At 43.2% G+C, this 15819-nt stretch overlaps 1 protein-coding gene across 1 annotated transcript; it reads left to right on the forward strand.

Annotated features, from left to right (window-relative positions):
* Window positions 1–373: 373 nt before the first annotated feature.
* Window positions 374–15141, forward strand: LOC117587709 (cAMP-dependent protein kinase catalytic subunit 1). The gene is made up of 4 exons (XM_034278613.1): window positions 374–680; window positions 1579–3777; window positions 14747–14895; window positions 14935–15141. The coding sequence occupies exon 2, from the start codon at window positions 2215–2217 to the stop codon at window positions 3274–3276; it is 1062 nt and encodes a 353-aa protein (XP_034134504.1). The 5' UTR covers window positions 374–680; window positions 1579–2214; the 3' UTR covers window positions 3277–3777; window positions 14747–14895; window positions 14935–15141.
* Window positions 15142–15819: the final 678 nt, after the last annotated feature.

Consider the following 15819-nt stretch of genomic DNA (forward strand, 5'->3'; position numbering starts at 1 on the left):
AAGTGCAAATTCACAATAGTACCAATTTCCATTATATTGGCAAGTCACAATAGCAAAGCAGTATTAAGTCTCTTTCTCGAGGAGGGGAGAGAAATTCCCTGCTCGGTTAACAACAGATGAGAATTCCCTGACAAAACAAGAAATTGGTACATCAATAATAAATACTTTTAATACTTTAAATACCTGATATACCGACTTTTGAGTGCGTTTACTCATAGTTGCGTACGACATACGAGCACGAGACTGGATATTTCGCAGGTATATTGTGGGTCGAAAATGTCCCTTCCCATTGGGCAATTTCCCAAAAACAACAGATTGCCCATTCACAATAGTAAAAGTGAGCAAGTCACAATGGTAAAAATGGCCAAGTCACAATAGTACCATTCACAATTCTTATCGCGTGGTTCTGCGCGCGCTCCGATAACAAATAAAACTTGGAAAAGCACAATTTTGGATAACGTATTTCTTTGGAGAGCCAGGCCGAGAGAGCAGAAAGAGTGTGAAAAATAAAAAACAATCGGTTCGGCGGCAATACGGGTATTTTTAATGTAAGCTAAAAACGAAAGAGAAAAGTAAAATATATACGGGTACAGCCGAGTGTTAGAATCGGGAAATTCAATGCAATATTTCTAAATGTGTTTATAAATCGCTAGCAACGTAGTAAATAATATTGCGAAAAGGTAAATTTATTTTATTTCCCCAAAGAAGACGAAGCAAAGTCAAACAAAAGCAGAAAGGAAATGAGTGTAAAAAAATCGATTGGATAATCTGTGTACGTGTACGGCGCTGTGTTTGAGTGTGTTGTATGTGTGTGTGGCTGGTTTTTGTGTGTATGCGTGTGCGTTTGTTTAAACTCGAGCGAGGCGAGCGGCGAAAAATTTAGCACAATGTGCAATAAAAGGCAATTTACCTCATTTAAAGTATGCACGAGAAAACACCTAGCACCGCGGAGAATACTCTGCCAAAAGCAAAGCCGTAAAATATTCAACCAGACGCGCAGACCCAACATACACAGGCACACGCATACACCAGCAACAGCGTGACACTCGCGCTCGCACACGTACGCGCGTATGCAAAGGAAAAAGTAAAACAAAAAAAGCAAGCAAAAACAGAAGCAGAAATGTAGTGAATGTGCAAAAGCAGAATCATCAGCAGGAAGGTGTCTGTTTGAGGGGAGCAGGGGCAGCGGCAAACGATTTAATAATTTAAAGAGACAAAAATTGCTAGTGGCTGGAAGTGTATGTGTGTGTGAGTGAGTTAGTGAGTGCGAGTGAGTAGGTAATATCCATGCCCTGCCTGACCATCAGCTGTTTGACACTTGACACGATCGTCATCTCTCTCCCTCCCCCTCCCCCAGTCCATGACTTGTGTGTGCGTAAAGAGACGAAAATAGCAAAGACACGCAAAGTGCCAACAAAGCGGTAAAAGAAAAGAAAAAAAAGAGACTTACAGACTGAAAACAAACTGCGAAAACAGTGAAAAAGAAAAACATGGCGTACAACATACACTCCCCCTCTCTGTCGCTCTACCAAATCAGATGCTAATTTTTCCCTGTTCTCTCTCTTCTCTTCTTTGCAGCATCTCCCATCTCTCTCATACATTTACAAATCGCGCGACTAGGAATTTATCTAAAGTGTAAACCAAATGCTAAATCTAAGCCGATAATCTAAGTGTAAACTAAGTGTAATACCAATACGAGAATTTAAACGCGTCTAAAACTGAAACAAAAACCAAAAACCAACAAAACAAGAGACAAAGTGCAAAGCAAAGGCAAGGAGCGCGTGACCCAACCAGCGACAACAATTTCCTCTCCTCTCCGTGGTCCTTTAGGTCGGCAAAATAGCTAAATCCATTTTGCAATTCTTAAAAAAGAAGAAATCCCATCATAGTTCGACATCGGGCGAGGGCAAGCTACAGCAGCAGTCCAGCTACGAGGAGGAGGGCGTCGGCGGTGGAGGAGGACCGGAGCAGGCGGCTAGCAGCAGCAGCAGCTCGGCTGGGCCAGGAGGAGCAGTAGGAGGAGGCGCCGCCGCCGCAAGCCAAAAGACAACGCCACCAACGGCCGCAGCCGCAGCAGCATCCGAAGGAGGAGCAGCAGCAGCGAGCACGACAGACGGAGCAACAGCAGCAGCAGGAGCCTCCAGTGAGGAACAGCCACAGGTCTCTGCCAGCGCCACGTTTCGACTTTCATCGCTCACGGGTACAATCTCGAAGATGGGGAATAACGCGACCACGTCCAACAAGAAGGTGGATGCCGCCGAGACGGTCAAGGAGTTTCTCGAGCAGGCCAAGGAGGAGTTCGAGGACAAGTGGCGACGCAACCCCACCAATACCGCCGCCCTCGATGACTTTGAGCGGATCAAGACGCTTGGAACGGGCTCCTTTGGCCGCGTAATGATCGTCCAGCACAAGCCCACGAAAGACTATTACGCCATGAAGATCCTCGACAAGCAGAAGGTCGTCAAGCTGAAGCAGGTGGAGCACACGCTGAACGAGAAGCGCATCCTGCAGGCAATCCAGTTCCCCTTCCTCGTCTCGCTGCGCTACCACTTCAAGGACAACTCCAACCTCTACATGGTCCTCGAGTATGTCCCCGGTGGCGAGATGTTCTCCCACCTGCGGAAGGTGGGTCGCTTCTCGGAGCCCCACTCGCGCTTCTACGCGGCGCAGATTGTACTGGCCTTTGAGTATCTGCACTACCTGGACCTCATCTACCGGGACCTTAAGCCCGAGAATCTGCTGATCGACTCGCAGGGGTACCTCAAGGTCACGGACTTTGGGTTCGCCAAGCGCGTCAAGGGCCGCACCTGGACGCTCTGCGGCACGCCCGAGTATCTGGCGCCGGAGATAATTCTGTCGAAGGGCTACAACAAGGCCGTCGACTGGTGGGCGCTCGGCGTCCTCGTCTATGAGATGGCAGCTGGCTATCCGCCATTCTTTGCGGACCAGCCCATCCAGATCTACGAGAAGATCGTCTCGGGCAAGGTGCGCTTCCCCTCGCACTTTGGCTCCGACCTGAAGGACCTGCTGCGCAATCTGCTGCAGGTCGACCTGACCAAGCGCTATGGCAATCTGAAGGCGGGCGTTAATGATATTAAGAACCAGAAGTGGTTCGCCTCCACCGACTGGATTGCGATCTTCCAAAAGAAAATCGAGGCTCCCTTCATACCACGGTGTAAGGGGCCCGGCGATACAAGCAATTTCGATGACTACGAGGAGGAGGCACTGCGGATCTCCAGCACCGAGAAGTGCGCCAAGGAGTTTGCTGAATTCTAGATCAAGTTTTCCACCACCTCCACTCCACCCACATATTTGCAACCGCCACAACAACAACAAGAACAACAGCAGGACAGAGCAATTCCACTGCTGCTGCACTAGCTCCGTGCTCCATAGGCTCCTGGAGTTGCTCCTGTCGCCCAACTGCTGTTGCGGCCTGGCGGACCATGTCCTCATAGCCGTAGCCGCCGCCGTCGTTGTCGTCGTTGTCGTCGTCGTCGTCGTCGTCGTCGTCTTGTCTATATGTCTACTTCTACTTGCAACTGCAACTGCAAAAAACAGCCACAACAACAACAACTACTACTATCTACATCTACTACGTCTACGTCTACGTCTACGTCTGGACATATGGTTTATGTCTATATCTATGTCTACAAAAACCAGCCACATGCCCCACGTATCGAACTATCTAATCACATCAACATAACACAACAGAAAACAACACAAAAACATCGCTATATATTCTACTACAGTGGATTTTTCACAACAATTTGCATAAATGTGAGTACATTTGTTATAAACTATAGCAGCTGAACTTTCGATCCGACTAATGTCAGTTGTAGAAAAAGAACTTTAGGAAGAGAGAAAAACTTCCCCTACATAGATGAATCACAGATTAAAGAACGAACTTCTGTAGGCATGTTTTAGGCAAAGAACTTAAAAGATAGCAAAGGAAAACACCAAACATAATAAGAATATCTGTGATTTCTTATATGAAAAACCTATCACAATAGTGAGGAATACTTTTATAATTTCCCACTTTACATATGTTCCTTATTTCATGCATTTACTAACTTGGGTTATGGGTTACTAATCCCTTGCCTATGACTATCCCTTGACTGTAAAAGCACTTTCTTTATACATTTAAACTTAACACTTTATTATTTTTATATTTATTTCCCTTGTACCATTCTCTTTCTCATATGTATTTATATATTTATTTGCGCACATCTTATTTTATTATTCTGTTTATTGTCTACATATCTACATAATTATCCTTGAACTATTATTATTATATCTCCACTGCTTTATTAATTTGTACTCGTATAACCCACCATATCAACATATTCTCTTATGTATTATCTATTGCTTCTATTATTAAAAACCCCATAGTTCCAACCAACATAAACCATATTGCATAATTGAATGTTAATCTATTGACTATAAATAATATTAACCTTTTTCGTAATGAGGTTTCATTTGAGTAAGCGCTAGGGTAATTCTCCACTCTTCTCTCCACTGCACTCGTCTTTGTTTGTTGTGTGCAACTTTTCTCGCATGTGATTGATGGGACGAGCATCAGTCTGATTGATGGATTGCTTTGCTCGCAGGCTAAGTGCGTTCCAGAGAGTTTTCGTTATGAGACAAGAGCGGCATGGCATTCCTCAGAAATTTGTTTGTTGGTTGCTGTTTGCACAATACATGGGTCGACACGGCATTCTTTTTTAATTAGATTCCCTCGAACTTGTGCATTCCGTATTGGATGACTCACACATACCCCTTGGTTACTAATTTCCGATCTATATACGTGATGTATTCCACATTTTTCCGAGTATTTCCTGGCAACAGATACGGAGACGTACCATTACGGCTAGTTAGAGCTCCACAATGTCTATAAGAGCGTCTTATCCTCGGGAATGACAAACAACAGGCAGTATACTGATAATATTATTATTTGTTGCCATGGAATGTGGTCGTAGTTCACACAACTTGATGGGGAAAACCCTCTCTTTGTGTCCGTTTTTATTCTAATTTATTCTCCATTATCTTTATCTGTTTTCCTGATAAAGTTTTAGCAAATTACTCTATTCTAATTCTCCCAAGGAAAATTCACAATTGACCCATTTCTGGGGGGTATAAGTATACTCGTAAATAATTCTTGCAATCCGTAACCAAAAACTTTGAACATGAAATATTATGAATACTTTTTCATTTGTCGACTTTTGCGTGCCCGCCGGCTATTAAGTAAATAAACTACCACTCTTTTGGCTCGTAATTAATAAATTAGAACATTTTTGATGTTACCCCCTTTACCCACCGCAAAATATGCGTGCAAATGCCGCATAAAAATCATTGGAAAATTCTATGGCAAAAACTTGTAAATTCTTGAAAGATCACAAAAATATATTGAGTGACCATGACCTTTGTCTGACCTTTAGCCAAGCCTCTGCTGCCTGTCCCAAAAGTGTATCTAAATATCTGCCATCCCCTATGTTTCGCTTTATTTATACCCTGTACGAATCGTATATTTCCATGTGACATGTGTGTCTCGTCTACAAATTTTATTGGCACCAATTATAATTGTTGTTTGTTGCTTTCTGTTTTGTGTCGCTTGGCTTTCGGCTGAAGCCGACACCGACGGCGACGACGCTGAGGAGAAGGCCATCAATCATTTGTTTTGGGCCAAGTCAATTACGATTTCGTTCGTAGTCATGGGTACTAAGTACACGTATTTGAGCATTAGGCATTTAGGCATTAGCCTTACTTATTTACCTTAAACGAAATGTATTCCATGGATTTTCTGATTGTTTATCAATGGGAAAGGGTGTGATGATGAGTGGAAAGCGGCGGGGTATCCGGTACAGTGAACGCTGCATAGAGAATAACTAGAGCAAATATTTATTTTGGGCATTGTCGGTCCATACATATTTAAAGTTTCATTATGATCTGATGATTTTTAGACCCTGCATCGTTCTGATAAATATTTTAAAGTAGGTTTGTTCATTGCATGATTTATCGGCATTTCTGTTTATTTGGAGCCAAAGTTCATGTCACAGCTGGATGTCGCCCCAAACTTGTTCTGAGAATTCGCTCTGCAGACACTCCACACACTCTCAGCGATTCGACTTGCTCCAATAAGCAGCGCCTAGACCTTAAGCCGTAAGCCGTAAGCCACAGCCAAGCAAAGCAGCTCGTAGGCTGTAGACACGACAAGAATGCAGCTGCCAACACGCTTGTGAATCTGACGACGTTGTCTGGCCAATTTTGGGTTTATGAAGACAGAGTGGCGGCTCCGGGGGATCTCAGCCTTGTAACAGTGCCCTCAAAACGGGGGTTTGCCAACACGCACGCGCCACAATCCAAAGAAAATGTAGGCAAAGAGCAGACAATGCTCGCAATTAAAGGCAGGAAGGAAGACTAGAAACAGCAACGAAAACAATTATGAAAGAGAGCTTGAGAGTTTCCCAAGTATTCAATATGACAAATGTGTTTTCTGGTTCTCCAGTTTCCCAACGCTCAACATCGCTAGGGTTAACAGAGATTTCCACTCCCAAAAACAAAGAAAATAAAAGAAAAACTGCGGCAACGTTTCGTATGAGCAATGCAAATCAGAAGAGAAACAAAACTCAAATTGTATTTTATTCTCGTTTTTTCATACGCAAGGAGAATAAATTAAATGTGCTTTTCTGTTGCTTATTTTGTTAACTTTTTCGTTTGGTTTTTTCGGTTTTTGGCTTCTTTTTTGTTGAGGTTTTTGCAAACGGGTTTTTCGCAGTCGCCATATCCCCTCTCTCTCTCTCTCTCTCTCTCTGAAAACGTTAGGGGAGTGGCATTTAAATTGAGACAACAGTCAGTCAGCCAGAGACCAGATCCACCACACACAAGCAGAGATCCACACGGAGCTATAGTCAGAGCACCACCGGCAAAACGAAGGCAAACTGCGAGCAAAATCATTTAAATATAACGCACACACGTCGGCCCGTCCGTATCTCTGTCTCACTGTCTTTCGGCTTTGACTCGTCTCCGTAGTCCGCAGCCCTCTTTTCGTGCTGTTTTTGTGCTCGTTTTAATGCTTCTTTTTTGTTTCATTTGTGCAATTATTTTCGTCGTTTTTGCTTTCAAATTGTAGTCGCTGTTTATTTACTTATTTTTGCTTCTCGTTCCACTGTTCTCGCCCCGATTCTCATAGCCATTGATTCATTCAATGTGGGGTATATGGGTATCTAGTGTATTACGCTCTTCTCTATCTCTGAGTTGAACCCTCTGTTGCATGAGACTAGAGAGTATCAAATATTCCACTTCACGAGTTATCTCACTCGTTGCGGGGTGTGTGTGTGTATCTATGAGATACAAACGTCCCCATAGTCTGTTTCTGTAGCTGTAGCTGTCTGTCCAATGGCCGGCAGGCAATTTTCATTCAGAATTTATGAGCAAATAAAATAGAATTGAACATGGAAAAACAGTGCCACAATGAAAATTGAAAATTTCTCTTTTATTTTGTGTTTAGTTGCGGCGTTATTTATGGGCAGGTGTATGCTATAGATTCGATTGGCTATGGAAGGCAAGAGAAAGATGAATGACTCCCAATACAAAGTTGCAGCAGTGGGATAAAGAATTTGGGAGAGAGACACAGAGAGAGATATTCCCTCAGACTTTGCTATCGAATTTCTGGGAAATGGGCTTCATTCATTTCAATTATAATCGAAACACTTTTGCCTTCTATTTAATGGACATTCGATTTCTCGAACACTTTTCTGAATGCCGCGATAAGGAATTGGCTGGAAAACAAATAGTGGACAACCCATCGAGTGCTGCAGGGAGGGATGGCGGGCCGTACCTTCACTTATCAGTAGAAAAACAAAACCTATTGACGCCACTTGTCATGCTAAAAGAAGTACTAGGGGTATGTCGGGGTGGGGGGTTAATGGATGAAAACTAAAACAGAACTTGGCAGGCAACACAGTAAAAACAACAGCAACCAAACAGCAGAAACAGCTGGCGATAAGAATGAAGGAGGTGCAAGGTGATTGTAAGGGGGAAGAGGTGGGAGGGCACACGCAAGTGGTGGCAACAAACAAAGGTAGTTATTAGATTCATTTATGCAGCTCCCACTCCCCCTGCCCTCTGTCCCCAACGAGCCTCTCGCTCTCTCGGGTTGGGCGTCTCAGAGAGGTTCTCGGTTCGCCTTCTGGCGTTTTCCCTTGTGGGCCCCCCCTCATTCATTGTCTTTTGTTTGGTTCTTAATTTGTTTTGTTGCTTGAATGATGGGTAGGAGAGGCTCAGAGTGGGGGGTTGAAAATGGGTTAAGAGTATGCACATCACATCATCCCCTCCCACTTTGGTCTGGCCTGGCATAGTTTTTCATGGTTACATCATCATCATCATCGTCATTATCATTGTGTTGGGATGCATTCATTATCATCATGTGTCCTGATAACAAAAGACAACAATAACAGCACTTTTTATTGGCCCCCTCCTGCTCTCTCCCTACCCTTTCCCTCTTCCTCCACTCACTGGATGTGACGGCGAACATACAATTACAGTTATAGTCGTGCGTCTAATTGAATTTGATAAAAAGAAAGATCGGGAGAGAGGCAGGGAAAGAGGCAACAGCAGCAGCAGCAGCAGCAGAGGGGAATACAATTAGCGGGGGAGAGAGCGGACATCTCTCTTGCACAAATTCAATAAAATTGACATGTAATCAATAATAATTTTGTTGCCAGAGAGAGAGAGGATAAGGAAGAGAGAGAGAGAGAGAGACTCTGACATTAAAAGAGGGCGGCCTATGATAGAGGAGAAAGACCTGAAGAGAGAGCGGAGGAAAAGTTAAACCTGGGACCAGGTGCCAGTCAGCACAAAAAAAAAGAAATACAAACAAAAATTTACAGAATAGAAGATTATTTCAAGGGTCACAGCATTGATACCCCTTTGGCAACTACTTCTTTGGGAAACACGCGGCAAAGGATGGGACGGATGCGTTGATTTGCTGTAAAAATGTGCCCATAAGCGAACGGATGCCTTGCTAACAAGACAGAACACATAATACCCTCACCTCCTGGCGCAAAGGGTATATTAGATTGAATATATTTGTTGCCTTTTATCGTCCTAGTCCCTGCCTCCACCCCACACAGCGCACGTAGCGTAATTATTGATTAATTATTTCTATGTGTGTGCGTAGAGTAGGGGAGGTGTGTGCCTCTTTATTTTTTGCCCAATAGAAATTACACTGAGCGACGGAGAGGGAGTGCGGTTAAGGGACTGCCTTCTTTTAATGGAATCATCAATCTTTAGAGAATGACAAATACAGTCTACCCCGTAGGAGAGTGTAGATTGGCTGTGGAGGGGCAGGAGGGGCATGGGCCTAATCATTTAGCTCTGTTTTTCTATTATACATTTTTTGTGCTCGCTTTTGTATATTCTCTCTCTATTTAATTGGGTTATTACGCATTCATGACGTCAGTCGTTTGACATTCTTCCACTTACGCATTAGCGATGATGATGCTCTTTTCGCATAAACAATTTGTTGAATGTCCTTGACCTATAGACAACTGCAGTGCCCGTCGATCTCCCGCTGCGTTAGTCGTTCATTTGAGTTTGGAAGGTAATCCCCATCCGCAGCCACATCCCCTCGAACCGCATTGATAATTTAGCTAATTCTCTATGCACTTTACCTTGGATGCATGCCACCGCACCGCACCACATGACGTATACGCAACATGTTTTGCTTTGCATACATTACGCATACGTATACGCAGTGTGGGCCGCTGCTATAGAGTGAATTTGTATGCCCCTGAATTGTCGAATGCTGCCAGCGGCAGATAAATGTAATTACTGTCTTATCATAATTACCAGAGGGAAAAAAAGTGGAGAAATAATAATGCGATGAGGGAGAGAGAAATAAGAATGATGACGATGGATGATGGCGTTTAAGCTTCTCAGCTGTGTTTCATACACAGACTCCACACACAGCTACTCCCCCCGAACGCACACTCACGCAGTGCACTCAATTCCCCCAGTTCGTCCCACACCATCCCTGCTAATTTTTCCTGGAATATTTCTTGTTGCTTCTGTAGTTGTTTCAAATTTTAATTTCATTTTATTGCAGCGCACAAATTGTGCGCCATGTCGCCGGCGGCGGCGCTGTTGCGTGTAAGCTCCCATCCATCCCTATCTGCCCCTCTTGTGTCCATCAGTTCACCCATTATCCTCCTCAGTGGCTTCCTTAGCCAGTGTGCCCTGTGGCTGTGTGGGCGGCATGTCAGGCGAGAGAGGGCTGCTCGAACAATAATCCCTCTGACGATTGAGAGGATTCATCCATCTATCCATTTTGAAGCCCGGAATTGTGTACTCTTAAAAGTTTTTTTGTGTTGAGATAAACTATTTCTCACATGGAGTACTGTTTGGACTTCCCTCGCGGGGTGTAGGTGCGTTTGTGTGTAATGTTAATTGCCTTCATGCGCGCGCAAGACAACTTGAGTCTCCTGTTCGTACTCCCAGCCACCTCATACCCTTGTCATCCTCTTAAACCCTCGTGCTCGCTGCTGCCTGCTGCCTGCTGCCTTGCTGCTGCCTGCGGGAACCACAATTGACCCCAGACCAAACCCAATCCTGCACCAAAGTGTGGGTCCTGGCCTGAGTACTACCGTGTCTTGCCTTGCCTTGCCCCTGGTCTTTAATTACTTTCGTAGTTAATTCTGTTACAACAAAAAGCGAATCGGGGCATGCGGCATGCGGCAGTGGCAGAAAACAGTAGCAACAGCAACAGAAACAATGACAATGTCATTGCAAAAATTGAAATTTGCTTTTAATTTGCGCTTCTCCGCTCTTGTCGTCGTAGCTTGTCCCATCAGCTTTCCCAGTTTTCTCTGCACTTGCCCCTCTGTTTGTCTCTTGTTTCCGCTTCCTGTTCATTCCGTTTGACATTTTCTCTCTGTAGTAATGCTGCTGTGGAGCAAACGAGAGAAAATATGAAATGGAAAACGTATTTTATGCATATACAATTTCTTTAATTGATTTGTCTTGAGGGCCTCTATCGATTTCCCTCTTTTTTTTTTCTTTTCTTTTCTTTATCTTTTTGTATGGTGTCATCCCCCAGTGCCATGTCCCGTGCTCCATGCTCCTCCTTCGTGATGTCTGCGCTTTCGCTTGGCACGAAAATTGATTTGATTTCAAAGCCAAAAAGTTTATTGACATTAGATACGGCGTAACGCCGCATCGATTCTACTCGTACTACAATTATAGCCCCAAAAAGTTTTCCACACTTTGTTTTAAGAGCGAGAGAGCTACATTGATGGGATAGATAATTGGCATGTCGATTGCCGATCCCCGTTCCCCCATTTAAGGTTCAATTCCATTGATAGGGCATGCTAATTAATGATGAGTATTGCTGTGGTCGTTCCTTGCATTTGTTTTCGCATTAAACAAAGTTGAAAGTTCAAAGCGAATGTCTGTCTGTCTGTCTGTCTTTCGGAGATGAATGTGAGAACAGAATCTTGAGAAATGGCGCAACGAGAACAACAAAGCTCCGAAAGCCAAAAGTGAATTGCAAATTGCAGATCTCTTTTCTGTTTTTACGTTTATTGAACCCTCGAACCAGATAGGGAGGGGAGTAGTAGGAGCACTCCACTGATTGACCATCGGACAGAAGTCCGGAGAGGAAGCTGATGCCAAAGTCAGTGAAGCGTAAGGGCAGATGGGAGTATGGATGGATTGATGGGAGCGTGCAATGGTAGGGGACCCTCCTCCCGGTCAAGAGTGCGTTCGTCAACATTGAATGTTGTTCAGTTGAAAGAGTTTGAATGGAATTTTTATTGAAGATAATTTTTTTTTTATTTCTTGCAATTTCAAATCAATAAAAAAAAATGCTGGATGGAAACTTTTCTACTCTTGTGATTCTCCTGTTGTCTATGAGAGCTTCTCGTGTGACAAGTGTTTCCTCATTCCCTTGGAATCCCCTTGAATCCCCCTTTCATTAGCTCTCCGTTTCACCTTGTTCTTATCTGTGTCTCTCTGGCAAGCCCTGAGATATGATACGTACATATCTGATATGATATGATATGAAATGTGTGGGATTAGGACCCTGTCTCCGCCTTTGAGACAGAGTTAAGCAGCTGACTGTGACGGTGGGTGGATGGGTGGTTCAACAGACATTTGACATACTTCTCTCTGGTCTGTCTATCTCTATTTTTCTCTCTTGTGAATTTTATAAAAGGCCAAACGACTGGGTTACAGCAGGTGCTCGTTCGCACAGGTTAGCTGCCCCTCTGTCCCTCTCTCCATCTGTGGGCAATCTTTGGGGTTGGGCCTGGGCCTTCTGCTGAATATTTGATGGGTATCTACATGGCACAAACTGCATTTTAAAAAGTGTGTAATTACCGACCAGGGGAATCCACTCGACAACCGACTGACTCCTTGAAAGACTGACAAACAAACGAAGGGAATGAATGACTGACTGACGGACGGACAGACGGACTAACTGGAGGGACGAATGTCGATGGAATGTGTGTGGATTGAGTATAAAAATATAAACTATAAATAAAATGAATAAAATCGTGTGTCGTATGCCATTTGCATGAGTGAGTGCGTGCGTGGGTGGCTCCGCGTCTGCGGTTATCGATGTTTTCTGTATAAATTATATAACATCAAAATGTTTATATTTATTTATTTTTTTGGGGAAATCTCAGGGTAATCCAAAGGGTTGGGTGTGTCCCACTGCATTCTGAGTGCAGTTTTTCGAGGATATGGAACATCTGCCTCATCAATCAACTCGTTTTTATAATATTTCATATATTCATGTGTGTGAAATATACATATTCATTCATTTATAGATCGTATGGCTGTATGTACATTTATCTAAAGATATTTTCGGTCTTGTCCACTCGCAGTGCCAGTGGCTGTGGTCCTCTCTGGCTTTTTGTTGATTTATTGAAATGTTTTTCCTCTTGAATTTCGGGTTTCTTTTTTAGTAGATGCCAGTGAGGAGGGGTATATATTTTTCTTATATAAATTAATTTATTTCCTATGATTTAAGTATCTGTTGTTTGCTTTTGGAAATATCGTTGAATATAATATATTTTATATATTTTGATTGTTCTCTTTGTTGGCAACAATTTTGTCATTGCCTGTAGGTCATATATGTTGCCAGACATGGAGCCAACTATTTCTCCTTCTAAAATATATCTTTCCATACCATCCATAAATGCCAAAGAGTATGAGTCAATAGTGTTCGCGAGGAAGCACCTCCCACCATTGGCGCCGTCTCTTTGGTCTCTGAAAAACTCTTTTTGTCTTGCCTTGAGGTGGGTGGTCTGTGCGAGTGGCCACTCACTTCAAGGCCACTCTCTGTTCGATCTCTGGACAGGTGAAAGTCTCTGTTTTTGGCCTCACGTAATGTGTACTCCCATTAGCCATTAGCCGGCTTGAGTCCATTAGCCCTCCCTTAAGCCCATAATTTGTACGATTTTTTGGCTTTATGTAATTCGAGGCAAAGAGCCAGAGACAAAGCCAGAGATCTCTTGTAATTTCAATGCCACAACTTTACAGACAGCGGGGAGCTGAGTGTGTGGAGGGACACTCGAGAGTGACGACTGTGTAATGCTGTATGTATATTGCACCTCTCCAATTTCAGATACATATTCGTTTGTTTGTTTGTATCTATTGTATACAAAATACATACATATCTGTATCTTTATGGCTACACCTTTGCGTGGGTGCAGCGGTTGTTTCGGCAGTGGCTGGGGAGTCAGTGACGCTTTTTGTTTCAGCGATAAAATGCCGCCTGAAAGTACAACCAACTTTTTTATCTTGTTATTCTTTTTGTTTTATATCTTCATGAGTGTGCGTATGTGTATCTGGCTCTGTGTTTTGAACAAGAGATTTAATATAGCTCGCTGCTGTGGCCCGCTTACGTCATAAGCTGCTGCCCCACTGCCACAGAAAGAGATGGAGGGGGATAAGGGGGGTTGGGTGGAGGCATGTGCTGGAGAGGCCTGATAAGGCGAAAAATCTATAAACCTTTTTACATGCCAATATGCTTGCAGCAGCAGCAGACACAAGGGGGAAAATGTTTCCACCTGATGGATGCGGCAGTTGCTCCTTCTGGAATGGGAAATGCCTTCCACTTTCCTCAAATGGGATCTATAAAATTGAAAGCAGTTCCTGAAATGCAGAAGGTCGGGTGTAACAATCCCATCAGATTGATCCCATGAATAGCTTAAAAGAAATGTAATTCTATTTCATTTCATGTTGTGGCATAAAAGGTTGTACACTGCAGAAACCTGTAACCAAAAATGTAATCTCTGTATAAAACCCACTCATTTTCCTCAATCACACACCCACCCACGGTTTTACTTGCATGACTTTTCCGTTCTATTAACTTTTAAAACTCTTATCAAAAGCCCCAAAAAGTGACGACCTTGACCCAGCTCTTCGAGTGTCAAAAAATAGCAGAAATAACAGAACTACCAAAATTATTACTAGACACTCAAAAGTCATAAACTTTGAGAGTTGGAGATTCGGTGATTAGTTTTTGGTGAGTGATTCGATTCGATGCGAATACGTGAATATTTGAATATGTTACGGATAGCGGAGGAGGTCAAGAAACCCGAGTAGGAAGTAGATATACCAAACGAGACCGCATTCAAGGCTGATCGCTGAACGAATCGGAAGAAATATCAGCTGCTGAACGAGCATAGCAAATTATGCAAATTAACCCCTCTTATTTTGTATACTGATTAATTGTATCTTTCAGCATGAACCACAAAAACTACAACAAACTACAAGAACTACAATCTACAGGTGGAACAGTGTTCCTCCTCCTCGAAGCCAAACCTCAGCCGAAGCAGCCTTTTTGTCTAGAGACCAGCCAGAAAGGGCCAGAAGCGGGATGACAGGATGAACGTAAAGGAAAGGAAGGGAAAGGAAAAGGAAAAGGAAAAGGGAAAGGAAAGAATGCCCAAATGGAATAGAAGCCCAAATAGAGATATAGAAATAGCAATGGAAACAATTACAAATGACTTACATATAGATATTCATTCATACATATAGCGTATATAACCACGAGACTACAGATATTTAGTTGTAACGTAGTTTAGTCTTATAACCGAAGAAGATGAATTGAGAAGAAAACGCAGAGAAAGCGGAAAACAAAAGGAGAACAAACAAACGTAGAGGAAATCCAGGAGAAAAATCATCATCCAGAAAAAAACAAGGGCTAAAGAATTTCACATTTCATTTCGATGAACCCCGATCCACAGATTCACAGATCCATCCATCCATCGACCAATCGTTCAATCAATCGATTTATCGATCATTCGGTCAGTCAGTCAGTCAGCGGAAGCTACCAACAACACCACCACCACAACAACAACAACTTGAGAGTAAAAAACGCTTTAATAATTTTTAAATTAAATACAAAAGGTTAAATTTAACACAAAAAAATTATGGCGCACTCAGTGTGCTTGAAAAAAAAACAACAACAATAAGAAGGAAAGAAAGAGAAGAACGAGAAGCAGCAGGCAAATCATATGATAAATAAATGGTGTAATATTTATATTTGAAAATAATTATGAGGAATCAGCGATACGAGAGAGCGCGAGAACAAGTCACCCCTTGAAACCGGAGAGAACCGGAGAGAAAGACAGGCAGTCAGTCAAGTGATTAGTGAGTGAAATTCAGATTCAGAGTTGCGCGTCGACAGACAGTGTTGGTCAGCGCCTGAACAGCATGATGCCTCTGCGCGCGCCCCGCTTGCGTTCATGTGTTTGTAGCTCTCGATATGTGTGTAGGCCTCGTGTAGACATGTCTCTAGATATTTATATATAT

The sequence above is a fragment of the Drosophila guanche genome, unplaced genomic scaffold (assembly GCF_900245975.1).
Source record: "Drosophila guanche unplaced genomic scaffold, DGUA_6, whole genome shotgun sequence".
In the NCBI taxonomy this organism is placed as follows: Eukaryota; Metazoa; Arthropoda; class Insecta; order Diptera; family Drosophilidae; genus Drosophila; species Drosophila guanche.